The sequence below is a fragment of the Etheostoma spectabile genome, chromosome 18, assembly GCF_008692095.1.
Source record: "Etheostoma spectabile isolate EspeVRDwgs_2016 chromosome 18, UIUC_Espe_1.0, whole genome shotgun sequence".
NCBI lineage: Eukaryota > Metazoa > Chordata > Actinopteri > Perciformes > Percidae > Etheostoma > Etheostoma spectabile.
Window position 1 is genome coordinate 3,683,561 of NC_045750.1, and position 24,367 is coordinate 3,707,927.

The 24,367-nt window shown below is 41.8% G+C and overlaps 1 protein-coding gene across 1 annotated transcript in view; it reads left to right on the top strand.

Moving 5' to 3' along the window:
- LOC116706785 (serine/threonine-protein kinase D3) overlaps positions 1-24,367 on the top strand; it is a 42,313-nt gene that overhangs the window by 13,773 nt on the left and 4,173 nt on the right. Inside the window, 15 exon segments of the mRNA XM_032543802.1 lie at positions 3,093-3,105; positions 3,108-3,230; positions 5,426-5,557; positions 10,878-11,035; positions 15,090-15,279; positions 15,356-15,433; positions 15,527-15,695; positions 16,027-16,150; positions 16,643-16,720; positions 18,562-18,838; positions 22,271-22,323; positions 22,455-22,527; positions 23,106-23,212; positions 23,796-23,957; positions 24,258-24,356. Coding sequence (XP_032399693.1) covers positions 3,093-3,105; positions 3,108-3,230; positions 5,426-5,557; positions 10,878-11,035; positions 15,090-15,279; positions 15,356-15,433; positions 15,527-15,695; positions 16,027-16,150; positions 16,643-16,720; positions 18,562-18,838; positions 22,271-22,323; positions 22,455-22,527; positions 23,106-23,212; positions 23,796-23,957; positions 24,258-24,356 — 1,836 coding nt within the window.

The window sequence follows — 24,367 nt, forward strand, 5'->3', positions numbered from 1 at the left end:
AATGACGTCTTTTTCTTTAGGATCAGTGTCTCTGTTAGAGTTTTAAGGCTGATACAATTATTTGGTTATTTAAAAATCTAATATATTGGCCGATATATATTTAAAAACAAAAATTCAGAAACTCGTAACAAAACAGATTTCCCCAACATGAGTTATTTGTAGTTATTTATGAGTTCTCTCTAAAATAATATATTGATAATTTGTTTCATTGGCACAACAGAACAGAGAAACCTCAAAATATATCAAAGTTCTGATAAATAAAATGTATAAAAATACAAACTTAAGATCTGAAACTTAAAGTCTTTTTAACAGAACCCAATAACAACAAAAAAATCAGAGTTACCAACAGGGACGTTGCAGAGCGCCCTCTGGTGGACAGACACTCATAACATGGTTGACAGTCCGTTTTTCTATTTTTAAATATTTATCAGAATCATTTGTCAATATAAATGATGGTGATGAATGAATATTTAAAAAAATATATATATATGTATGTATGCATGTACGTACGTGTGTGTTGTATATATATATATATATATATATATATATATATATATATATATATATATATATATATATATATATATATATATAATATAAAATTATCGGCCGATATATCGGTCAGGCTCTATATTCTCTGTTCTGTCGCGGTCTTATTTGTTTCAGCGGTGGCGTGTAGCATCGTGCGTGCGTGTGCGTGTGCGTGTGCGTGTGCGTGTGCGTGTGTGTGTGTGTGTGGGGTTTGATTCGTAGGTGACTGGCTTGTATCATAGAGAGAGAGAGATGCACGTCTTATGTCATCCATGCAGTTTCTGCCTCGTCACCTGTCGGTGGGGTTTGCTGCCGTCAGTGTTGCGCTGCATGGTCCTGCATCCTGCAGGCTGCTGACATCCTGCTGACACGGAGCGCCGCTCAGGGCAGGAAGCCGCTTCACCTGCTCGGCGTCTGCAGAGACCGATCCAGTACACACACTTTACCAGAACAACAAACACCGTGCACCAAGTCTTAACCGATAGGGTTTATCAGATACACACTTTAGGGTTCAACAGCGTTAAGTTTGGCCCATCAATGAATAATAATAATAATTTTAATTTGTAATGCACTTTATATTTGCGAAAATCTCAAAGTGCTACATGGTAAAAAAGTAAGTGATAAAATAAAACACATGGAGAGCATGAAAATTATAAATAAAAAATAAACAAAACAATATGGAAAAGGGCAAGAGATCAGTCAAAAGCTCTCCTAAAAAGGTGGATTTAAGGCCACGTTTAAAATCATCCATTGTAGACGTTTAGTTAAATATAAGATCTTTTATACCTAGTGCAACACAACTAAATAATGAACTAAATGTGTACATTTGCATTAAAGTACTAGAAGGTTTTTCGGCCTTGCCTGGACAATAAAGTTGTATTATTTATTATTTTTTGCTCTCGTAAACCTTTTTAATGAGTTCAATTTAATACAAATTTAATGAGATTTAGTGTTTTCTCGAACATTTTAGGATGATCTCTCAAATTGTATATGAACAACATCTCCACAGTGACGTATCTTTTAAGCTATAGTGCGTAGTTTCTGTCTTCTAATTTATGACAACAAAACTGTGGGTGCGTGCACATGATACAAGCCTTCCGTGATCGCGCACGCGCCCCAACCTCTTCCTCCACGCAGTTGCTAGTAGCCAAGGAGGACACAGAGGGTTAAAAAAACATGATGAACTCTTTAGAAAATAGTCATACTAAGAAACACAGAGAAAGCTGTGTGGAGCTGAGAGTCTTAATTAGCTCTGTAGCAACTCATTTGGCGACGGCTTGAATATAACGGACGTTCATTAATATCAAAGAGTTACGCACTAAAGCTTTAAGCACTGGAGAGTTGTAGTTTAGTTTTTTTAGAGTCCTCAATTCTGACTACAATTCTGTCAACTTAGTACCCAGGAAGGTTGAATCATTGACATAAAGGCATATAAACAAAATTTAAAAGAACTAAGACACATCTATAAAGGACCAGACCAATGATTTCAAAAGTTTAAGCCCGTGCTATGTTGTTTTTATTTTAAGTTTTATTATTTTTAGAGAAAGCGAGAGAGCAAAAGAGCAAGAGAGAGAGAGGCCTACTGTCACATGCTCGCATCAGAAAATGTTGATGGTGGTTGGTTTTCTACAGTGGAAACTGATTCAGCAGACACACACACACACACACAAAACCACACACACACACACACACACAACACACACACACCACACACATACACACACACGCACACACACACATACACACACACACACACCGTGTGTTTCAGTACACATAATTTCTTTCCTAATATGTAAAAGGTGAGGTAATGGTTAACTTTGGGAACAGGGATCGAGTCATAGAAATTAAAACTTCCCTCTCAATGGAACGTTGTTCTTGTCATGAGGACAAGCTGTCAGGACATTCCATCACAGGGGTCAACGGTTGCAGCAGTGCCTTGCTCAAGAGCTGTGGATTATAACTCATGTAGTCACCTTTGCACACCTCATGTCTCATATCAGAACAAAGGAGTGTGTGTGTGTGTGTGTGTGTGTGTGTGTGTGTGTGTGTGTGTGTGTGTGTGTGTGTGTGTGTGTGGGGTGTGTGTGTGTGTGTGTGTGTGTGGTGTGTGTGTGGTGTGTGTGTGTGTGTGTGTGTGTGTGTGTGTATATATATGTATATATGTAAACTATATGTGTGTGTGATATATATATGTATATATATATATGTATATGTATATATGTATATATACTATAGATGTGTGTGTGCTAATATATATATATATCTATATATACTATATTATATATATATAGTATATATATATATATATATTTTTTTTTTTTTTAATTCCACTAAATAATATTTAAAAAATGTGAGTTTAGCCTTGCGTTTCATTAGAACACAAGACAAAAGTAAGAGTAGACATTGTTTGTTTTTTATCAGTAAGATAATCGCGATCAAAATTCGATCAGTTGCACAGGTGAGTCAACATCAATCGCTGACCACCATCCTCCTCCTCCTCTCCTCCTCCTCCTCCTCTCCTCCTCCTCCCTCTCTCCTCCTCTTCTTCCTCTGCTCCTCAGTTCCCTGAATGTGGATTTTCGGGATGTACGACAAGATCCTGCTCTTCCGCCACGACCTGAACTCGGACAACATCCTGCAGCGTCTGACCGCGGCGGAGGAGATCCACGAAGGCGACCTGGTCGAGGTGGTGCTCTCCGGTAAGAAACTTCATTTACCATTTAAATAATCTGTTGATTTGATTTTGCCTGTACACCTTCATCTTCTGCATCACTCCAAACAGCTTCCTGCTTCTAGCTCCTGACCCGCCATCTAGATTAGAACTAGTCTCGCTTTCCCAGCCCTTCCTCCACAGCGCTGCGGAGGAGGGTCCGGCTAGTCCACACACCATTCTGGGATGGGAGAAAAACGTGCTCTGATTTTTGGTGTTTCTTTAAACCAATCACAGTCCACTGAGCAAACTGCATCCTCAGAGGAAGACAGGGAGTGGGTTTCCAAACAGATCATGTACCACCCAAGCCTGATGTGTGAAAAACAACGAGAGCGTCAAAACTAACGACTTCTTTCGCATCTAATGTACAGTAGTTGTTCCCTAGTGGACATCTTTAGCAGTTTTTGTGTTATTAATTGAGTATCTGCTCTAGCTTTTCCAACATTTTAGACACAGATATGTTTTTTATATAGTAATGATCTAAAATTTTGTGAAACTGCATATTTCTTTATTGACATTGACAAACATAACATTTTCTTGAATACGTTGAACCAAGTCCTCCACAAACCTGGGAAAACCCTGGAAAATACAGAACACCCTGCTTTAACCTTTTTGCACATTTCAAATATCTTCATCTTTAGTTTTCTGAACTGTTAGATTTTGCCTTCCATTTGCACTTTTTACAATTTATCACTGTATTGTATGTATTACTTATCTTTTTTATCTTTCCTCATCAAATTTGTATACACTACTTATCCTTATCCTTTATCTCATTTGTATATATAACTTATCTTTCTTTATCTTATTTATACATATGACTTATTTTTTGACTTATTTGTATATATTACACATCTTTCTTTATCTTATTTATACATATGACTTATTTTTGGACTTATCTGTAGCTATTACATATCTTTCTTTATCTTATTTGTATAAATTATTTGTATAATTATTTTTTATATTCTACTTGTTGTACGTGATCTTATTTCCTCGTGGGTCGGAGAGAAACACATTTTCAGTTGCTCTGTATGTCTGGCACATATTGCGGAGTTGACAATAAAGTTGACTTGGATATTGAAAATCTACAGCTTTTCACGTTTTTTTCACGTGGTTTTTGTTGTTGTAAACCTCGCCTTGTTTGACGTTTTTTTAAAAGGTTTTTCTGCTGTTCTCAGGGCTTTCGATGCATTTTGTTGCTTTATTTTTTAAAGTTTTTTTTGGTGCTTTTGTCACTTTTAGTAATTTCTTTAAGCATTTTAATTTTTGAAAAGGGGTCAGACCCAAACAGGAGAGTTAAAGCCCGTGATATATTTATATTATATAGCTTGTTGTTTTTGTCTGAGCTTCCTCTCCTCCTGCAGATCTCTTGTTAATCCCCTCTGAGTGTGAGCGCCGAGGTCGCCTCAGATCTTGTTTCCTTCACTGCGGCGTCGCCCCGGGTCCCCCTGCTCGCTCTAACCATAATATTGTCTATGCATTTCCTGAGTCGTGTCGACAGGCTGGGTTGTAAAAGCCTAAGCTGACACCTTAACAGCTGAACGCCGAGGCACAGAGCAGCGGCAGCTATAGGTTACGCCGGAGGAAGAAGACTAAGTCGGAGCCCAAACCGCACCAAGTTCAAACCCTCGACCACTTCCTCCCCCCCCCCCCCCCCTTGCTCCTGCTGCTGCAGAACCCTGCAGAGCTCAGTTTACTATTTATTTCAGTCTCAGTTAATAGAACAGTGGCGGCTCTTCACAGATGTGATTTACAATCAAAACTGGCCAGTGCAACCCCCCAAACAATCATATTATAACTTTCTTTACATAAATAAAGACATTTGCACCTAAATTGTTGCAAACAAAATCACCAGAATTCAGAAAATGAAGCGTTTTACACACACAATTTTACACACACATTTCCATTTTTCAATTTCCATTTTGCTCAAAAGTGCAGATCTCAGTTACCTACATAACCCTATAAACTGCAACACACCCAAAAATGTATTTTTTAACAGTAAGTGTTGTAGTACAACTATTAGGAGACAAGTTATAATATGATATAATACATATGAAATCCAAAATGATGTAGCTTTGATGATGAGAAATTGAGGCCCTAAACAGAAGATTCAAAATAATTGCAGGATGGGAAACGTCCCTTTGTTGTCGCTTGTTTGTCTGACTGCTCTGTATTTGATCATTTCAGCTCTGGCCACAGCTGAGGACTTCCAGATCCGACCTCACGCGCTGTACGTTCACTCCTACAAGGCGCCGGCCTTCTGCGACGACTGCGGGGAGATGCTGTGGGGGCTCGTCCGACAGGGCCTCAAGTGTGAAGGTAAGAATGTGGTAACAAGGTGCGGCCCGTTTAGGCTTGATTTAAGGGGGGGGGGGGGAATTCATTCTGGGCTTTTCCCAAAGTTTATCTAGCTTTCTTTCAATGTTTTTGTTGTTTTTTTTTGGAGGGTTTTGTTTTGGGAAGAAAAGAAAAACCTTTGCAGCCTCTGGGTTTTTTTTTTATCCAGAAAATCAGAGAATGTAACACACATAGTCACAAACACACGCACGCACACACACACACACACAGACAGGCACACAGTCAGACACAGACACATACACACACGTGCACACACACAGTCACACACACACACACAGACACAGTCACGCACACAGACACACACACAGACACACACAATCAGTCAGTCTCACAAACACAGAAAAAGCTGCAATGATGAATCAATCAGTTGTCTATTCAGTTGTCTAACTATTTTGGTAATCGATTAATTGTTTTGGGGCTCTTTTTATGAAAATAAAAGTAAAATTTCTCTGATTCAGGCATCTTAAATGTGAAATGTTTTCTACAAACCCCAATACCAATGAAGTTGGGACGTTGTGTCAAACGTAAATAAAAAAAACCCAGAATACAATGATTTCCAAATCCTTTTCTACCTATATTCAATTGAATACACTACAAAGGCAAGATATTGAATGTTCAAACTGATAAACTTTGTTTTGAATTTGATGCCTGCAACATGTTCCAAAAAAGCTGGGACAGGAGCATGTTACTGCCGTGTGACATCCGGTTTCCTTTTACCAAAACTCAATAAGCGTTTGGGAACTGAGGACACTTATTGTTGAAGCTTTGTACAAGGGATTCTTTCCCATTCTTGCTTTATGTACGACTTCAGTTGCTCAACAGTCCGGCGCCTCAGTTGTTGTATTTTGTGCTTCATAATGCGCCACACATTTTCAATGGGAGACAGGTCTGGACTGCAGGGAGGCCAGTCTGGTACCCGCACTCTACTATGAAGCCACACTGTTGTAACAAGTGCAAAATGTGGCTTCTAAATTAGCAGGAACGCCCCTGAAAAAGAGGTTTCTTGGATGGCAGCATTTGTTGCTTCAAAACCTGTTTGTAGTTTTCAGCATTAATGGTGTCTTCACACATATGCAAGTTACCCATGCCATGTGCACTAACACACCCCCATGCCGTCACAGATGCTGGCTTTTGAACTTTGCGCTGATAACAATCTGGGTAGTCCTTTTCCTCTCTGGCCCGGGGGACATGACCACCACGATTTCCAAAAACAAAGCGAAATGTCGACTCTTGAGACCACGGCACACTTTCCCCTTTCAGGCCATCTCAGATGAGCTCGGGCCCAGAGAAGCCGGCGGCGTTTCTGGGTGTTGTTGATGAATGGCTTTCGCTTTGCACGATAGAGTTTTAACTTTCACTTGTAGATGTAACGACAAACTGTGTTAACTGACAATGGTTTTCCGAGTGGTGTTCCTGAGCCCACGTGGTAATGCCCTTTACATAATGATGTCTGTTTTTAATGCAGTGCTGCCTGAGGGATCGAAGGTCACGGGCAGTCAGTGTTGGTTGTTGGCCGCTTACGTGCAGCCTCCTCGTCAGGCTACATTTACATTGCTACGTTTTGGTTTAAAAACTAATATCTTCTGTTATGTTTCCCCCTCTCATTCCCCCTGCTCTGGCGTTTCCCCCTCTCATCCCCCCTGCTCTGGCGTTTCGCCCTCTCATTCCCCCTGCTCTGGCGTTTCGCCCTCTCATTCCCCCTGCTCTGGCGTTTCCCCCTCTTATTCCCCCTGCTCTGGCGTTTTCCCCTCTCATTCCCCCTGCTCTGGCATTTTCCCCTCTCATTCCCCCTGCTCTGGCGTTTCCCCCTCTCATTCCTCCTGCTCTGGCGTTTCCCCCTCTCATTCCCCCTGCTCTGGCGTTTACGGCCTCCTAAACCGGAGACATTTGAAAACACTTCTGACCTGTTATGGTTTGGAATCTGCGGGGTCGTGTTGCCGTCTCAACGGCCACAAACTGAGACCTTCGGCAACACCGACGCCAACGTGTCACCACCTGATTGGGTTTTATCGAATACGTCTCATTGTTTTTTACAAAGCTACTACTGTTACCATGGCAACTACCAGCAATGAATGATGAGCAATGAGTCTCGGGTGCTGCCTCCGGTTTAGGCCCAGTATATGGGAATGCTAATGAGATATTTTGGTGTGGGCGTGTTAGTTTAAACAGAGAGTAGTTCTTCTACTGGAGCTAAAAACACAGCACAGTGCACAGAGATCGCTTTTGTCTCAAAAATCCACTTACAAAACCAAAAGGTAGCAATCTAGATGTAGCCTCAATTCCCTGAATGTACATTTTTTGGGAGAAACTAATCGACAGATTAATTGACAATCAAAATAATTGTTAGTTGCAGCCATTGGTTGAAAGTGTTTGGATTATTATTCCTCTGTGTAATTTACTGTCCTTCATGCAGTTTCATGCTGCCCAAGAAAGGTTTAATTTCCACCAGAAGGGAAGGGAGAAGTGTGCAAATGAAATGTGTTATTAACAACCGTGATTGTGATTCTATGATTAGCTAGTCAACAAGCTGACAAAACACAAAGTGAATGACAGGAAACGGAGCGGAGGACCTGTGATGTGGACTTACATCACCTGAAAAGCTGTGCAGCCGCTCCAGAGACCTTAAATCTATGAAGTCAAACAGGTGTCAGGCAGAGCAGGAACGCATCGTCAGGATATCTGGGCCTTTTAAACCATTCAGACAAGCTTCCTGCCAATTAAACTTTTACGAGCGGACGTGATCTGTGTGTGCTCATGATATGAGAGAAATCAGATGTTAATGAGTATAACAGAGACAAACAAGCTGCACGTCGTTCCCTCCGAGTGACTGAAATATTTAATGATCAATTAACCGCAAAACAATCTTTAAATGATTAAAACTTGACTGTTCTGACATCCGACCCGCTGAGACATCCAGCTTTCTGGATTTAATTCCGTGGTTGTCATGGTTGTTTTATGAATTTTAATCAAGTTTCAAAATATGTGATACATATGCAAACAGTGTTTTTCCTCGGTTTGTGGAGGTGTGTAGGCGATTTAAGGGTCCTTCCAGAAAATGTTACCTTTTTAATTGAAGAAAAAAAACCATTTCCCCGTACATTTCTTTGTCTTTTTGTGGGATTTTGTCTCTTTGTAATCATTTTAGTTTCTTTGTGTGTCCCTTTGTTACTCTGGCTATCACCAGACTAAGCTCATTAGTTCTCTGCACATGAGGCGGGACCAACGGGCATAGTTCAAATGACTCTGTATGTAATTGGATAGTCCCTCAACCAATCAGACCAACGATCCGGGATGTAGAAGCAACGGGTTGCTGCACTTCGGTGGCGTTCACAGCTTCTTGTTTCATGTAAACAAAAAGCTGCTTTGGTCGCTTCTCTATCGTCATCGTGTTAAACCCGCCAATGGCCCGTCAGGTAGATAAGCCAGTTTGTGATTGGTTCCCGCGAAATTACAAACTGAAGAAGGAGAATAAAACGTGCAGGTTCCCAGACCGAGCTGCAGGGCGAAATCAAACCGCCGGCAGAGTGGGCGGGGCTTACCCAGTCTATCCCTTTGTGGTAGTTTTGCGTCTCTTTTTTCTCCTAATTTTGTAGCATTACTATGTCCATATCTGTGCGTCAAACATTAGAAAATCTAGAGCAGATAATATATGAAAAATATTCAAAAGCTTAAAGACAATTCTTGCTAAAGACCACAATCTACATTCATTACATCTGAAAAAGCCTTTTAGTTCCATTCATTCGGCCGAGGCGCAGCCCAAACCGGCTCTGGTGCTGCACCCAACTCTTATAACGGCAGGGAAAACCCTAACATACAATATTTATAAAATATACAGGAACTATTTAAAGTTGGATGAGGGGTGGGGAAAAATAACACAAAGCTTTGGCTTTGTCCCGCTCCTTCTTGGACAGATTAAACATTGTTTGTGACACTTCATAGATATTAGTTTTCCTTTCATTGTATTTATACGCACTTATTGTTTTTATCTTTTTTATTTTATTTTTTTGTTTGAAATAAAATATAATAAATAATTTTAATATCCGCTATGCCGAGGCTGTGCTCACACACACACACACACACACACACACACACACACACACACACACACACACACACACACACACCACCACACACACACCACACCCACACCCACACACACACACACACACATTTTCCCTGGTGTTTGAGTCTGAAAGCTGCAGCGACTGTACAGCAGGATGTCTTCATGGACGCTGACTTCCTGCGAGTATTTTTCACATCTTTCAAGTCCCGATCTCAGCGCTCAGAAGCCTCAGAGCAAATATCAACTGTAGTGATGCCAAGCAGAGAAGAGCAACGCTTGATTGTTGACGTCAGCGCAGAAAAATACGTCTTCTGCTTGTATAACTTTTGGAGGTTCATACCGCTTAAACTGACAAAAGAATGAGACTGATGTGAGTGAAGGACAGGGACTCCTCGATGGATGAAAACCTTTGTTCATTGGTGTGAATTCGAAGTATCAAACGTCAACAACCTCTCTAACCCACATCCTGAGCTCTTTGAGATTCATTTACCTGACTTTTGATTTGGGCGTGGTTGATTGGGCGTTGATTTGCATTGCGTTTTTTTGTTTTTTTTGACATGTCCACCTTCAATCACAGCTCCGACATGGTAGTGTAGAGAGACGGGGACGACATGAAGGAAACCACCGCAGGTCTGATTTGAAACCCTGGACCTCTGTGTCGAGGAATACACCTCTTCAAAGATATTCACTTGACTGTTACAGAGGAGAGAAGAAACTAGATAATATTCACATGTAACAAGACATCAGAGAATTGTGACTTTTTTCTTTTCTCCGTGTGCATTCTGCTGCATGAGTGAACCATTTTATTTTCGCATCTCGTCGAGAACATCAGGTGATAAGAAACTTAAATCAGCAGATTCAAAAACATCTGTGAAAAAAAAATGGAAATGATGAGTTCCCCAAAGTGTCTCTTGTATTGTTTTCATTTCTTTGTTCCTTTCCTTTTTTTTATATTTTATGCTTTTCATACTTTTTTTCAATAGCATTTTCTATATGCTACTTTTCGTTGAAATTTGTTTCAGGGAACACTTTAAACACAAGCACTTAAAGGGTTACTTATTTTGTCGTATATGTAACACTGTTTTTTTCCCACATAAATAAATTACATCAAATCAAATCAAGATTAGAAGACAAATGCACAAAAAGCCGAACAACAGGAGGACAAAAATGAAATCACATGAGACATACACATGTAAAATGATTTCTTTTCCTCTGCAGGATGCGGACTGAACTACCACAAACGGTGTGCGTTCAAGATCCCCAACAACTGCAGCGGGGTGAAGAAGAGACGCCTGTCCAACGTCTCGCTGCCGGGCGCCATCATGTCCATCGCTCGTCCGCCGTCCACCGAGTTCACCCCGTCTCCGCAGGAGGAGGTGGGTCTGCTGCCTCCGTCACCTAAAGTCTCTCACGTCAGTGTGAAGAAGACTGATTTTGTTTTTAAGGTCCATTAGTTTTACAGTTTCCTCTGAATGTGTGTTTATCGATCAGTCAGAGGAATATATTGGAGCTACGGAGGAGTTTGATTTTTCTGCAGGTCAAACATCGGAAAAACACAGCAGATAAATTAATTTAAAGGTCCCATGGCATGAACATGTCACTAACATTAATATGAGTTCCCCCAGCAAACCAAGCCCTTGGTGTCCTGCTCTGCCTTTGAGAAAATAAAAGCTCAGATGAGCCAATCTGGAATCTTGCTCCTTATGAGGTCATAAGGGGCAAGGTTACCTCCCCTTTCGCTGCTTTGAAGAGAATTTGGCCCGCCCATTAAAAAGACAGAGAGACATCATGGGTTTCAAACAAGAAAAGCAAAGTGGCAGTTGATTTTGCGAGAGACTCTAGTCACGCTCATCGTGCTCCTCGTTTCCGGCCAATCAGATTGGTCATTTGAGTTTGACTGCTAGCAGTGCCCGCCTTCCGACTGAGCATGTCAGGTCAGCCAAAATGAAGGCCAACGGCCCCTCCAATGGCACGGAAAACACCAAACAGACTCGAGTGGGACTGGCTCTAGTGGCTGTAATTCTGCACCAAGGCTGAATTTTGGGAAAGAGACTTCAGATACAGTATTAGGGGACCACTAAGGTCTATATAAAAAATACTTCAGATACAGTATTAGGGGACCACTAAGGTCTATATAAAAGAGACTTCAGATGCAGTATTAGGGGACCACTAAGGCCTATATAAAAGAGACTTCAGATACAGTATTAGGGGACCACTAAGGTCTATATAAAAGAGACTTCAGATACAGTATTAGGGGACCACTAAGGTCTATATAAAAGAGACTTCAGATACAGTATTAGGGGACCACTAAGGCCTATATAAAAGAGACTTCAGATACAGTATTAGGGACCACTAAGGTCTATATAAAAGAGACTTCAGATACAGTATTAAGGGACCACTAAGGTCTATATAAAAGAGACTTCAGATACAGTATTAGGGGACCACTAAGGTCTATATAAAAGAGACTTCAGATACAGTATTAAGGGACCACTAAGGCCTATATAAAAGAGACTTCAGATACAGTATTAGGGGACCACTAAGGTCTATATAAAAGCATTAACACAGCAGCTTAACATAAAATTATTCTAAAGACACAATTTGGCTAACAAACACCTGGCTTTAAACCTTGACTTTTCTGGAGCAGTGGAAGAAAAGCTTCTGCTTCTGACACACAAAACCATTTGTACTTGCGTTGTGTGTGTGTGTGTGTGTGTGTGTGTGTGTGTGTGTGTGTGTGTGTGTGTGTGTGTGTGTGTGTGTGTGTGTGTGTGTGTGTGTGTGTGTGTGTGTGTGTGTGTGTGTGTGTGTGTGTTTTGTGTGTGTTATGTGGTGAATGTGAAGATGAATTGCTACCTCCTCTGTCAGATCTAGCCACTGGAAAGAAATAGAAGATGATATACTTTATTAATCCCGCACTGGGGGAAATTCCGTGTTTATGTGCAGTACTACAGTGAATGTACTTAGTTACTTTGCTCCACTGCTGTTCTGTATGTTTTCCTGCCGTCTTGTTTCCTCTGGGTGCTCCAGTTTCCTCCCACAGTCCAAACATGTGCAGGTCGCTGAACTGGAAACCCTAAATTTTGCCTCTAGGTGTGACTGTGTGAGTGGGAATGGTTGTCCTGTTCATGCGCGTGACAGAACGTACCCTGCCCCTCTCGCCCAGATGCACGCTGGGAAAGGCTGGATAGGTGACGAGGTTCAGGAGTTTAGACTTTTTGACTCAAGTTCATACAAACACATGTTGGTGCAAGTCAGTTTTTGAGCTGAAAAGATACACACACACACCACACACACACCACACACACACACACACACCACACACACACACACACACACACACACACACACACACACACTTTCCACGCTTGCAGATCTACGTTTTGCAACCAGTGCCATTTCCATAGTTAACCTCTCTGCCTCTCTCTCTCTTTGTAAGACAAACACACACACACACACACACACACCACACACACACACCACACACACACACACACACCTCTCTCTCCTCCTTCCTCTTCTCCTCTCTCTCTCTCTCCTCTCTCTCCTCTCTCCCCTCTCTCCTCTCTCTCTCTCTCTCTCTCTCTCTCTCTTCTCTCTCTCTCTCTCTCTCTCTGATCTGATGGCTGGAGGCATACCACTGGATTTTCCATCCCGGTTAAACTAGTGAACAAAGTGACTCACAGTCAGTGCTTCACACTTACTGGAACAAACACACTTTTATCAGCTCCATCTCTGAACACAGCGAGGAAAGGCTTCTTCTCTTCAACACAACATCTCATCATATTGTGTTGTTTATGGAACATTTGTGGAACATGTGCCCTTTGCCGCTGCTGTTAAGCTTTAAAACCATTTAATTAATGCAGTATGTATCACTGTCCAACACACAATACATATATCACAAAAATACAATCAAGCCATTCACACATTTACTGGCAGATCTGTACTTACTCTTAACTGAAGTGAAGTGAATTCAGTACAAATGACAAAAATAAGCAAGATAAGTTTCTTGATAATAATGCAATAAAGCAAACGTCTTCATTAAAGAAATGTTACAGCATGTTGACATGTTCGGCAGGTTATAGGGCCAAAGTCATGTCTTTGTCCCCTCTGGCATTTTTATGTCTGTAAACAAGAACACCGTGAGCGCTCTGGGAGTTCCTCTTCTTACTGTGATTCATGTTTCTGCTCCATAATAAAAACATATTGTTACACCTCTCGTGTTAAAAGCTTTTTTAAAGATAATTCGGACTTTGATTCAACGTCACAAACCTTTTTAAGAAGGTGGATTTACTGTTCTGAACTAATTCAGGCCCATTGTGTCACACACTTCCTGCTCTTACCAGGACCGCCGTCTATAAGCTGCACGTTGCACAATGGCGCCCATTGTTCTAGTGGATAGAACAGATTTCATCTGTGCTCTACTTTTCACGACGAGAGAACAATTCTCCAAATGTGATGATCACTCAGCTGAACCCTGATTGTTCACTTCATTTCCATTTGGTAGCTTTAAAGTCAATGGTGAAACACGCTTTAGGGGTAATTTTGCAAACCATACAATCAATATGTACACATCAAATTATTTACAACATAAAATCCCAGAGATCATACCAGTTACTTCACTGAATGCAAATGGTCTTTCTTTTAGGAAGTTTAACACATTTAAGGTCACATCTCCAATTCTCATATAAATATTGTAAATAATTCTGTGTAGGTACGTGTCGATTCGAACCCTACAGCCAATCCCGACATGCCTCCAGATAAAAAAAACTACGCACTGCAGCGACAACAACTGTGATTGGTCCGCTTGGCCGGGGATTAGTAGCGTCACATTCCCCTTTGTCTGTAAGATCCATGACGTTCCATGTTCCACTTCCAGGATTGCGCCCGGCCGGATGTCCCTCTTTTCGGCTGGATGTCCGTCCCCTTTCTGTGTTAACCCTCATGTTGTCCTCGGGTCAAATTTGACAAAAAATCCCTGTCACTCTCTCACTCGCTCTACCACACACACACTAACACATACCAGCTGTTCTCTTGAAGCGATACGCTAAAACGATGCAGACACCAGCGCACAAGTACAAACCTCAAAGCGGCGTCGGCCACTTACGTAGGCCACGGCGTCAGCTATGCGGAGAGTCAAAGTACAACCATTAATTAGCCTTTATCTTTGTCAAAATCCTTAAAATTTACGCTTGTGTTTTAAGTTTATGACAAAAGGAGAATTTCCTTATATGTTGTGATCAGACACTGTCATATACTGATCGTTATCGTCCTCAGAAATCCAGTATCGATCGAGCTATAACTGTAACCAATTATTTAAAATGCAAACTTTTGTTTTCCGAACTTCTGAACACAAATCAAAACAAAACTCCTAACTTTCCACCCTCCTTTTTTCCTCCCCCCCCCCCCCTCCCTCCCTCCTTGGGGAAGCAGCGCCCCCTCCTGGGTGCCGGGAAGCGTAACTCCCTGCTGAGCGGTCGTCCCATCTGGATGGAGAAGATGGTCCTGGGTCGGGTCAAAGTCCCTCACACCTTTTCCGTCCACACCTACACTCGTCCCACCATCTGCCAGTACTGCAAACGCTTGCTAAAGGGCCTCTTCCGCCAGGGCATGCAGTGCAAAGGTAACGACGTTCCCGTCCGATCTAGTGGAACTACAATGAATGAATGTTCTACTTATCTTCTCCTCTTCTGCTGTAGATTGTAAATTTAACTGCCATAAGAGATGTGCGGCCAAAATACCTCGAGACTGCCTCGGTGAGGTCGATTTTAACGGAGGTGAGTTTACGGTTACCGTGGACACACACACACACACACACACCCAAAGTCCACGTGAGTTATGTGTTTTGGACTCTACTCTGGGCTCTGCAGAACCGACCAGTCCCAGTCTGGACTCGGAGGCGACGATGGAGGTGGACAACTGTGACACAAACAGCGACGGCGGCCACAGCCTGGACGAGCAGGACGACAAGCTCTTCTTCATTGAGGGGCACGGCTGCACGGACGGAGAGAAGGACGATGAGACGCTCCGAGCCATCAGGTACACAACTCAACCTCTGGACTGATCCAAAAGATCCTCCGGTCTCTCAGCCAGACTCGTGCACATTAAAGAAGCAGAATAAACTTTACTTATTGGCCATTTAAGTTAGAGAGATGATTGTTTTCTTAACCGTTTGAGTTGTTGCACATTCTAAAATGTCTTTACATTTCTGTGTGTGTGTGTGGTGTGTGTGTGTGTGTGTGTGTGTGGTGTGTGTGTGTGTGTGTGTGTGTGTGTGTGTGTGTGTGTGTGTGTGTGGTGTGTCTCTGTGTGTGTGTGTCTCTGTGTGTGTGTGTCTCTGTGTGTGTGTGTGTGTGTTCGTCTCATGCAGCCCATGCACAAGCAGCAACATTCCTCTGATGCGAGTGGTTCAGTCCATCAAACACACCAAGAGAAAAAGCGCCACCATGGTAAAAGAGGGCTGGATGGTCCACTACACCAGCACCGACAACCTGGTAAGGAGAGACACATACACACACACAAAGACAGACACACACACACACACACACACACACACATAGCAAATACTGTATATAGAGCTGCAAAGATTAAGCAATTAACCTTTTGCAGCTCTATTGTTGATGCGATAACATGTAAGTGGTACGGTAGTGGTATGTTAATGTTGCAGCTGGTTGAGGTGAAGCTGCTATTACTTACTTTAAATCCTGTTGTAAAATATGATGCATTATTTCTGATTAAATTACACAACTGATCATATGTTTTGAATCTGAACTCGTTAGAACTGGAGTAAAAAGTACAACATTTGCCTCTGAAATGTAGTGGAGTGTAAGTATAAAGTGGCATAAAATAGAAATTTAAGTACAGTGAAAGAAGAGCTTTGTCTAATCCTGTGGCTGAAATCGTCCGTATGCGCGTGCATATATTGACGTAAACCCTGTTGAATCTATGAAGTTTGTATCCTGATGAACTTTGTTTTGTCTTTGCAGAGGAAGAGACATTACTGGAGGCTGGACAGCAAGACTCTGACTCTGTTCCAGAATGAAAGTGGAGCCAAGTATTACAAGGTAGGAGACCCAGCCGGCTCAGATCCGGTTTCAGCCGCTCGGCCAAACAAAGCAGCGGCGTGAAGAGAACACCGGAGGGAGTCTGGTTCATTCAACATCATTCATGAGACATTAGCACACATCGCCGCCTAATTCTAACCGGACAATTTACTGTAATTATCCTCATCAGGTCGGGATGTTAAGTTGTAACCTTCCACTAAGAAACATTTTGAAAAGAAAGTGAGTTTGTACAGTAGACGTAGCAATGTAGATGCATCTTTCTGAGCATGTGAAGCTATTAAATTGGCCTTGTTGTGAGATTGTTTTGTCAACTTATATATAATATATATATATATATATATATATATATATATATATATATATATATATATATATATATATATATTCCATAACATCATAGAATCAACCACAAATGCAGCCGCAATCTGAGTATTAAAAACAATATCCACAGCTTCAAGAAGCAGAGACAGAGCAGCTAAACTCACAGTCAGTGGTTATAAACAGTCGGAGCTCGGCCTTTTGAACGGAGTAATAAGCACTCTAAAAGAGAGCCTGTCAACCACCCAAATACCCAAGCACTTGTAGGTTGATACTCTATGCACTCGCTATAACATAACTCTAAGTCTGCTCTATTACAAATAATTTAAATTTATTTAAAATTATTTAAAGATGGAAATATGGGCTAGAAAAGATATTTAAACTTGCTCTGCCCTTCCATCCATAACACTGACTCACTGTGGAGTTGCAAGTCTAGGCGGTGTTTCCAGCTGTTAACGCTGAATGTGCTTTTGGATGGTTAGATACATGATGGGCTAATTTAGAAACTACTGCGTATTGTATGTTCAGGGAGGACAGATTGTTAAGGGAAGACAGATTGTTAAGCAGACATGCTATTTATGACAAGATGTCACTTTTGTGGTAAAAGAGCAAAAACACGTGGTAAACACGAGGCCAAAAATGTTCCAACTTTTCTTCTAATTTCCCAAAAAGAAACATTTGTTTTCCGTCACGGTGTGACGTGAGGTCAGTTCAGCTGCAGATCATTTTCATTCTCTATCATGTCCCTTTCTCACCTCCTTTCATCTTGTGTGCCAGCGACCTGTTGACCTATACCACAAAGCACTGCAGAAACCTTCCTTTGAAGAGAGCGTGGTGAGGAAGGGGTGGAGGAGATTTGTGGTGGTTTTTTTGTGGAGCCTCTGGTCGCTTCCCTGCCGTCTCTCTCTGGCTCGCCTGCCACGCTGCCTCGTGCCCTCAGCGGCTGAGGCACGTCCTGCCTTTTAATCACAGTGGCAGGATGAATGGGACGCTGATCGGAGTTTGTGGTTTGGGGGGCGAGGGAGAAAAGGAGGAGGAGAACTTGGCAAAACACAAAACGTTCAGATGACACCGAGGGCCATTAAGACACCACTCAGCTGATCGTTCTCCTTTTATATGTTTGATCTGGCAGCGTTTAGGCTTTTTGGAGGGGAGAAGGTTTTTTTTCCCTGCCCTCTGCCAGAAAAGGAAGGAAGGAAGGGATGTTTCAAACACTGGTTTTAAAGAGTAACTCACAGTTCAGCAGAGAGAGGAGAGGTGTTAGGATGAAGGGATCGCCCAGCTAAAACATAGTCTTGTGGCTCAGTTCAAAACCTTCTCTATGCTTCTTATTGGTTAAAATGACTTTTAAAATTGTTTAAATAAGTATAATGGGAACCAAAATGGGAAGAGAGGAGTGCAGAGGTTTGAGTTTCTAAGCTGAATGTGGAAGTACGTCCAACGAGATTGAACATTTCTTGACTACTTTAACTTTTAATGAGGCTCGTATCTAAGTGTTTCTATTTATTTTTAACCAACTGCAGGAGATCCCCCTGTCCGAGATCCTCCAGGTGGAACCGGCGCAGGACTTCAGCAGCCTGCCCCAGGGCAGCAACGCTCACTGCTTCGAGGTGATCACAACCAACATGGTGTACTACGTCGGGGAGGACAGTGGCGGCCTGCATCACAACCCCGTCTTGGCGGCTTCTGGCGTGGGGCGGGACGTGGGCCAGAGCTGGGAGAAGGCCATCCGACAGGCGATGATGCCCGTCACGCCCAAGGCCAGCGTCGGCACCGGGCACAGCCAGGGGAAGGACCACAGTGAGTAACGGCCGGAGACAACTTCTCTGCAACTGTTCTCATTGGCATGAAAATATCTAAAGATAAAAACATAACTAAGGTTCAAAGCCAGGTTAGTAAGTCTAAAATCAGTCTCTTTTTAAGAGAGCCTTGTTGTGACGTGTCTTTTATTTTTTTTAAAGATAGACAGCAGAGTAAAGGTGAGGTCAGTAATAAAGCAGTCTCTATTAATGATGATATTTTTGGCGAGACAATCAATTAAAGAAGTAGTTTACTGCTGATTTGGGGTCTTTGCATAAAACTGGGCAATCAATGCAGTAGAATGGCACAAACAGTTTTTTTTAGATTGGTGCTACATGGCCAGACATGTGTAAGTTGGAAGCAGTGCCCTATTAGCACCGCGTGTCGGTACTCAACCCTATTATTTATACACCTGTGGTATGATTTATTTAGCTGAGACTTTGTCTAGTCACCAATGTATATATTTACTAAAAAGAATAGGTCTTAGCAATTTCCTAAAACACTGAACACCGTAGGTATAAACAAACACACTCTAACCAGGAGAAAATAGTGCATTTGTTGGAGAGTATTTTTAGTTGCAGGCTTATCCTTCTTTGCCTACATATGAAGTCTTCGAGGAAGCATTAAGAAAATGAGATCTAAGATGGTCCTGAAAATGATCCCTGAGGCCCTCCACGAGTTGTCAGAGCTAAGGGAAACACTTTTCGTGAGTAGGATTAAAAAAATTGATTAGAAGGCCATTGAGGTTAATGAGGAACCCACAACCCTGGTAATTTCCCTGCCTACCTTTACCCTTTGACATAGTAATGGAGTCATTTATTTGAGATGACATTATACTCTGATATGATTTTATGGTTGAATGGATTAGTCTGTGAAAAGCTTCCAAATATTGTTTTGGGAGACGTCTGTTATACAACCCCACCGCCTCAGCACACACTCTCACGCTGCCTTTTAACATGATTAAAGGGATTGCAGAGGATTTAGTGCTCTGATTCATCTCAGGTTAAAGTGTATTTTTGTCTGAAAAAAAAAGTTTTAGGTTTCATCCCAAAATGAGTTTTCCTGCACTAAATAGACCATTAAAAGAAATCCCCATGAGCTATTATAGAAAAACGTCATTGTCATAAAACTGCTGTGTCTTCCATCTGTTGAGTAATTAATGTCGAGCTCCAGTATTTTTCCCCCAAATACATGGTTTTCTTCACAATGAAATTACAGCAACACACATCAATAAGTTACAGATAATGGACAGATAATGTAACAAGGTTTTTTTTTTTTTTTTTACAAGCTCAATGCTGAAACAGTTTAACAGTGGACTTTTAGTAGTAATGAAGAAAGACATAAAGATGATGGGAATTGGGGGGAAAAAACTAATAATAAGAGCCAGGCTTTTTTCCCTGTTTCAACTTTTTATGCTAAGCTACGCTAACTTACTTACTTACTTACTTACTTACATCCTGACTCCATCGCCGTTCTAAACACACAAGCATGACTTTTATATTAATCTTCTCATCGAACTCTCATAAAGAAAGCAACCAAGCGCATTTCCCAAAGTGTTAAACTATTCCTTTAAGCTCCTGTAAACAAAACTTTAGACTTCCTGCGCATTATTAAAAATAAAAGCCTTTTTAGGGTTGCGATGGATTCTGCACTTTGAATCGGTGGGGGACTTTTAATTTGAAACATTTGGAGGAAGTGTACAGCAAACAATACAACAGAAAGTTAACAAGAAAAAAAAAGATTTTCACTAAAATGTGATCATAGTTTTAACATAGGAAAGAATAGCCTGTTTCAAAATAAAAGCATTTTCCATTGAGGCCAATAAAGGCTTTTGAAGAACAAACAGTTTGACTACAGATCTGTACTTCACAGCTTACATTTCTGTCGAAACCTTACGTAAACTCTCTGGAGGATGACCTGAACATCAACAGGATGCCTGCTTCCAGCAGACTGTCGGCATCGATCACAGGGAGGGACGGCCTGATCAAACCGCGGGCCAGCGATCTGAAATCAATATCAGCACATCAGTTCAAAACCCTCTGAACAGAATGTGCCTTCGGCTGTTAAACGTCAGGCTGAATTAACACAGCACGAAACCGTCAGAGCTTCCTTCATATGCATGTACACATATTTAAACCCAGATATAAAAAAAAACAGGAATTAAAGGATTCAATGTTTGTTATATCTGGATTTAAAGGTCGTTATCACAGCTGGAAACATCTTCAGTGTTCATTCATCATGTTGAACCAACAAATCCTTCATCCGTCATCTCTCTCTTTATCAAACATAGGAAATGAGATTTGAATGATTTGAAGGTTAGAAAAATAAAAACCCACGCGTCTGGGCTGTAGGTGACGGGGTTTACACGTGTGTGTGCTTTAATGACTTACATTAGAGCTTCATGGGTAACTTGCACATTTATACAAGGGCTGCACAATTAAGGGGGGGGGGGGGGGGGGATTTGTTAAGGCACTGACACACCAACCCGACCATTGGAAGAAAAGGCAATCAGACTGACTGACTCCCCGAGCTGGTCAAGAAAGTGCCTCAGAACACACCGCAGCAACGCCGATTTGAGCGTATGTTCTGCTCGTGTGCGAGACGTAATACGTCTCCATAACAACAGGCGGCACTAATCTGTATTGTCACCCAAAAAATGAAAAGCGGCAGCTGATTGGACAAAAGCGTCACGTGGGTTTCAAAATCGTATGAATGGCATGTGATGGTATGTAATGGTATGTAATGGCAGCTCGTTCGGAATACCATCTTGTATTTTACAAAACTAGTTTCTAAAAACATTTTAAGTGAGAAATTCAGTTGCTGAATTCTTTTTTTTTTTTTTTAAAGACAAAGGTCAGTTTAAAAGATTTTTGTCAGAATTTGAGAGGCGTTTGTCACGCTCATCCCTCCCGTCATTTCCGGGTTAGGACTCCAGCAATCAGATTGGTCATTGTGTCCGACTTACTGTCTTCCGATTCAACAAGTCAAATCGGCCGAATTTTAAGCCGACTGACGACGGCACGGAACACATCAGACAGACTCGAGTCACCGACCTCGCCAGACTGTCCGACGGCCGATTATCGGGTTGGTGTGTCAGCGCCTTAAAAGGCAAAATATGTAGCAAACCAATGTGTTGTGGCGCTGTAGAGACGTCCCAGCCTACACATCCTGTCTTACAGACTAAAGAAAACATCTTTGTTTTGTACAGATCACACTAAAAATCACACTATAATCATTTTAATTTTTAAGATTTTAAGATTTTGTGTACGAAAATGAAAATACTGATACAAAAACTGTATACTTTACTTTCCTCTAATTAGGTGAATCATATGTCAATCGCAATATCAGTCAAAATGAATCACAATTAGATATTTTCCTCATATTGTGCATCCCTGATTTTTATATTGTGTTGTCCGTCTTGTGTCTCCTCAGAGGAAGTCTCCATCAGCATATCCGTGTCCAACTCCCAGATACAAGAAAACGTGGTAATTCTTCCCTCGTTCTTGCTGACAAATGTCTCGTATGATAAACCAAACCTAACATGTGTGTCAAAGAACGATGTTAACAAAAAAAAAGGTCTGAGTGTTTCTGAATCTCTGAATCTCTTGTTGTTCAGGATATCAGTTCAGTGTATCAGATCTTTGCTGACGAGGTCCTCGGCTCCGGACAGTTTGGGATCGTCTACGGAGGTGAGACGCAGAAAACTGCACTCAACGGTTCAAACCCAGTGACCAATACCACATACAATCCCATCAAACCTTCTTAATCAGACAGAAAGAGGCTCACAGCATTTATATTTGAGACGTAGTCACCTTTCTGTGTGAAAATGTAAGAAAATATACAAGCTTATAAAGGTCCTGCTGATTTAAAATCTCTAAAGTTATTTAAATTACAGATAAACAGGTTTGTCTGTGTTTTAAGCCCCCAACATCTCCTAGGCACTAGGATTAGGCAATGGTTAGGGTTAGGTTTAACGTAGGGTAAAGGTTATGTGCCTTGAAGTCAACCGTCGCAGCGCTGTCTGGAAGGAGACGTTGGGGGCTTAAAGCACCCTTGAGCAGTAAATAACTAGAGATACAATTTCTGAAGAAATTGTGGTGTGAATACATGTTGAAAGGCTGACGCTTCACTGGATTGCTGGGTTGAATGTGTAAGAAGTAGGTGAAGTAGAAGGAGTAGTTGTACGAGTGGAGAATGGGTTTAGTCAGCATGGGTGTCATTGATTACATTAAATACAAGTGGAGAGGTAAAACTTCATCTTCTGCAGGTAAGCACAGAAAGACCGGCAGAGACGTGGCGATCAAAATCATCGACAAAATGAGGTTTCCCACCAAACAGGAGAGTCAGCTGAGGAACGAGGTGGCCATTCTCCAGGTACGACACACTGGCGATCATCAGCTGAAGACGACGTAGAATGAAGTGATGTACTAACATCTGGAACAAAAGAGGCAGAAACAAACGCTAAAGCCCTATTCGCACTGGATGAGTATCATCTGTGGTGCATTCGCACGGCATAAGCGAAGCCTGGTTTGGGTTTAGAATCCTTCTATGTTTGTCTGTTTTAGTAATTATTATTATTATTATTAGGGTTCAAACTGCAAAGAGGTAGAAGGTTTGAACCCGGACTTGCCGCTATATTTTTATTTGAATTTACTGACATATCTGTACCCCAAGAGTTGGCTACCCAGAACGCACGGAGGATGGCCAGGGCAAGGCCGCCCAACGCACTTGGGTCGGGATCCCATATCTACTTGGGCCAGGCCCAGTAGAGGTTATCAAAGGCTTCCTAATTTAGCTCTTTTGGAAGCTTAGACTGATTGTAAGATGTCTTTTTTCCCCTATTCGTTTCTTTTTGAACAACCGAAAAGATAACATTGAAAAGGGAAGGTATGATGTATTGACTGTTGAAATGCCCAGGCTGCAGTTCATTGTTCTTGTGTTGTACGGTTTCCGACAGAACCTGCACCACCCGGGGATCGTTAACCTGGACTGCATGTTCGAGACGCCCGAGCAGGTGTACGTCATCATGGAGAAGCTCCACGGCGACATGTTGGAGATGATTTTATCCAGCGAGAAGAGCCGACTGCCCGAGCGCCTCACCAAGTTCCTTGTTACGCAGGTCGGTGACGAGTGATGGCGATCAAAAGTTTCCAGATTATTGCTCGACTGGTCAATTCATTGGCTAATAGTTTTAGACTGGACAAAACACATATTAATGCATTTTTTAAACATGGTGGTATTTCAGTTAATCTATTCAAAAAGAGAATTTGGATAATTTTGACAACTCTTTCTAGATACGTATGTGTGAATTTGTTTGCACATTTTGACCGAGGTCTTTAAAGATCGCGAGGATTGTTTTATCTCCTTCTACGCTCCGACTGTTGACTGTTAACTCAGCTTGTACGTGTTGTGTCTGTAGATCCTGGTGGCTCTGAGACATCTTCACTTCAAGAACGTCGTCCACTGTGATCTGAAGCCGGAGAACGTTCTCCTGGCCTCGGCAGAACCCTTCCCTCAGGTTAGAACAGC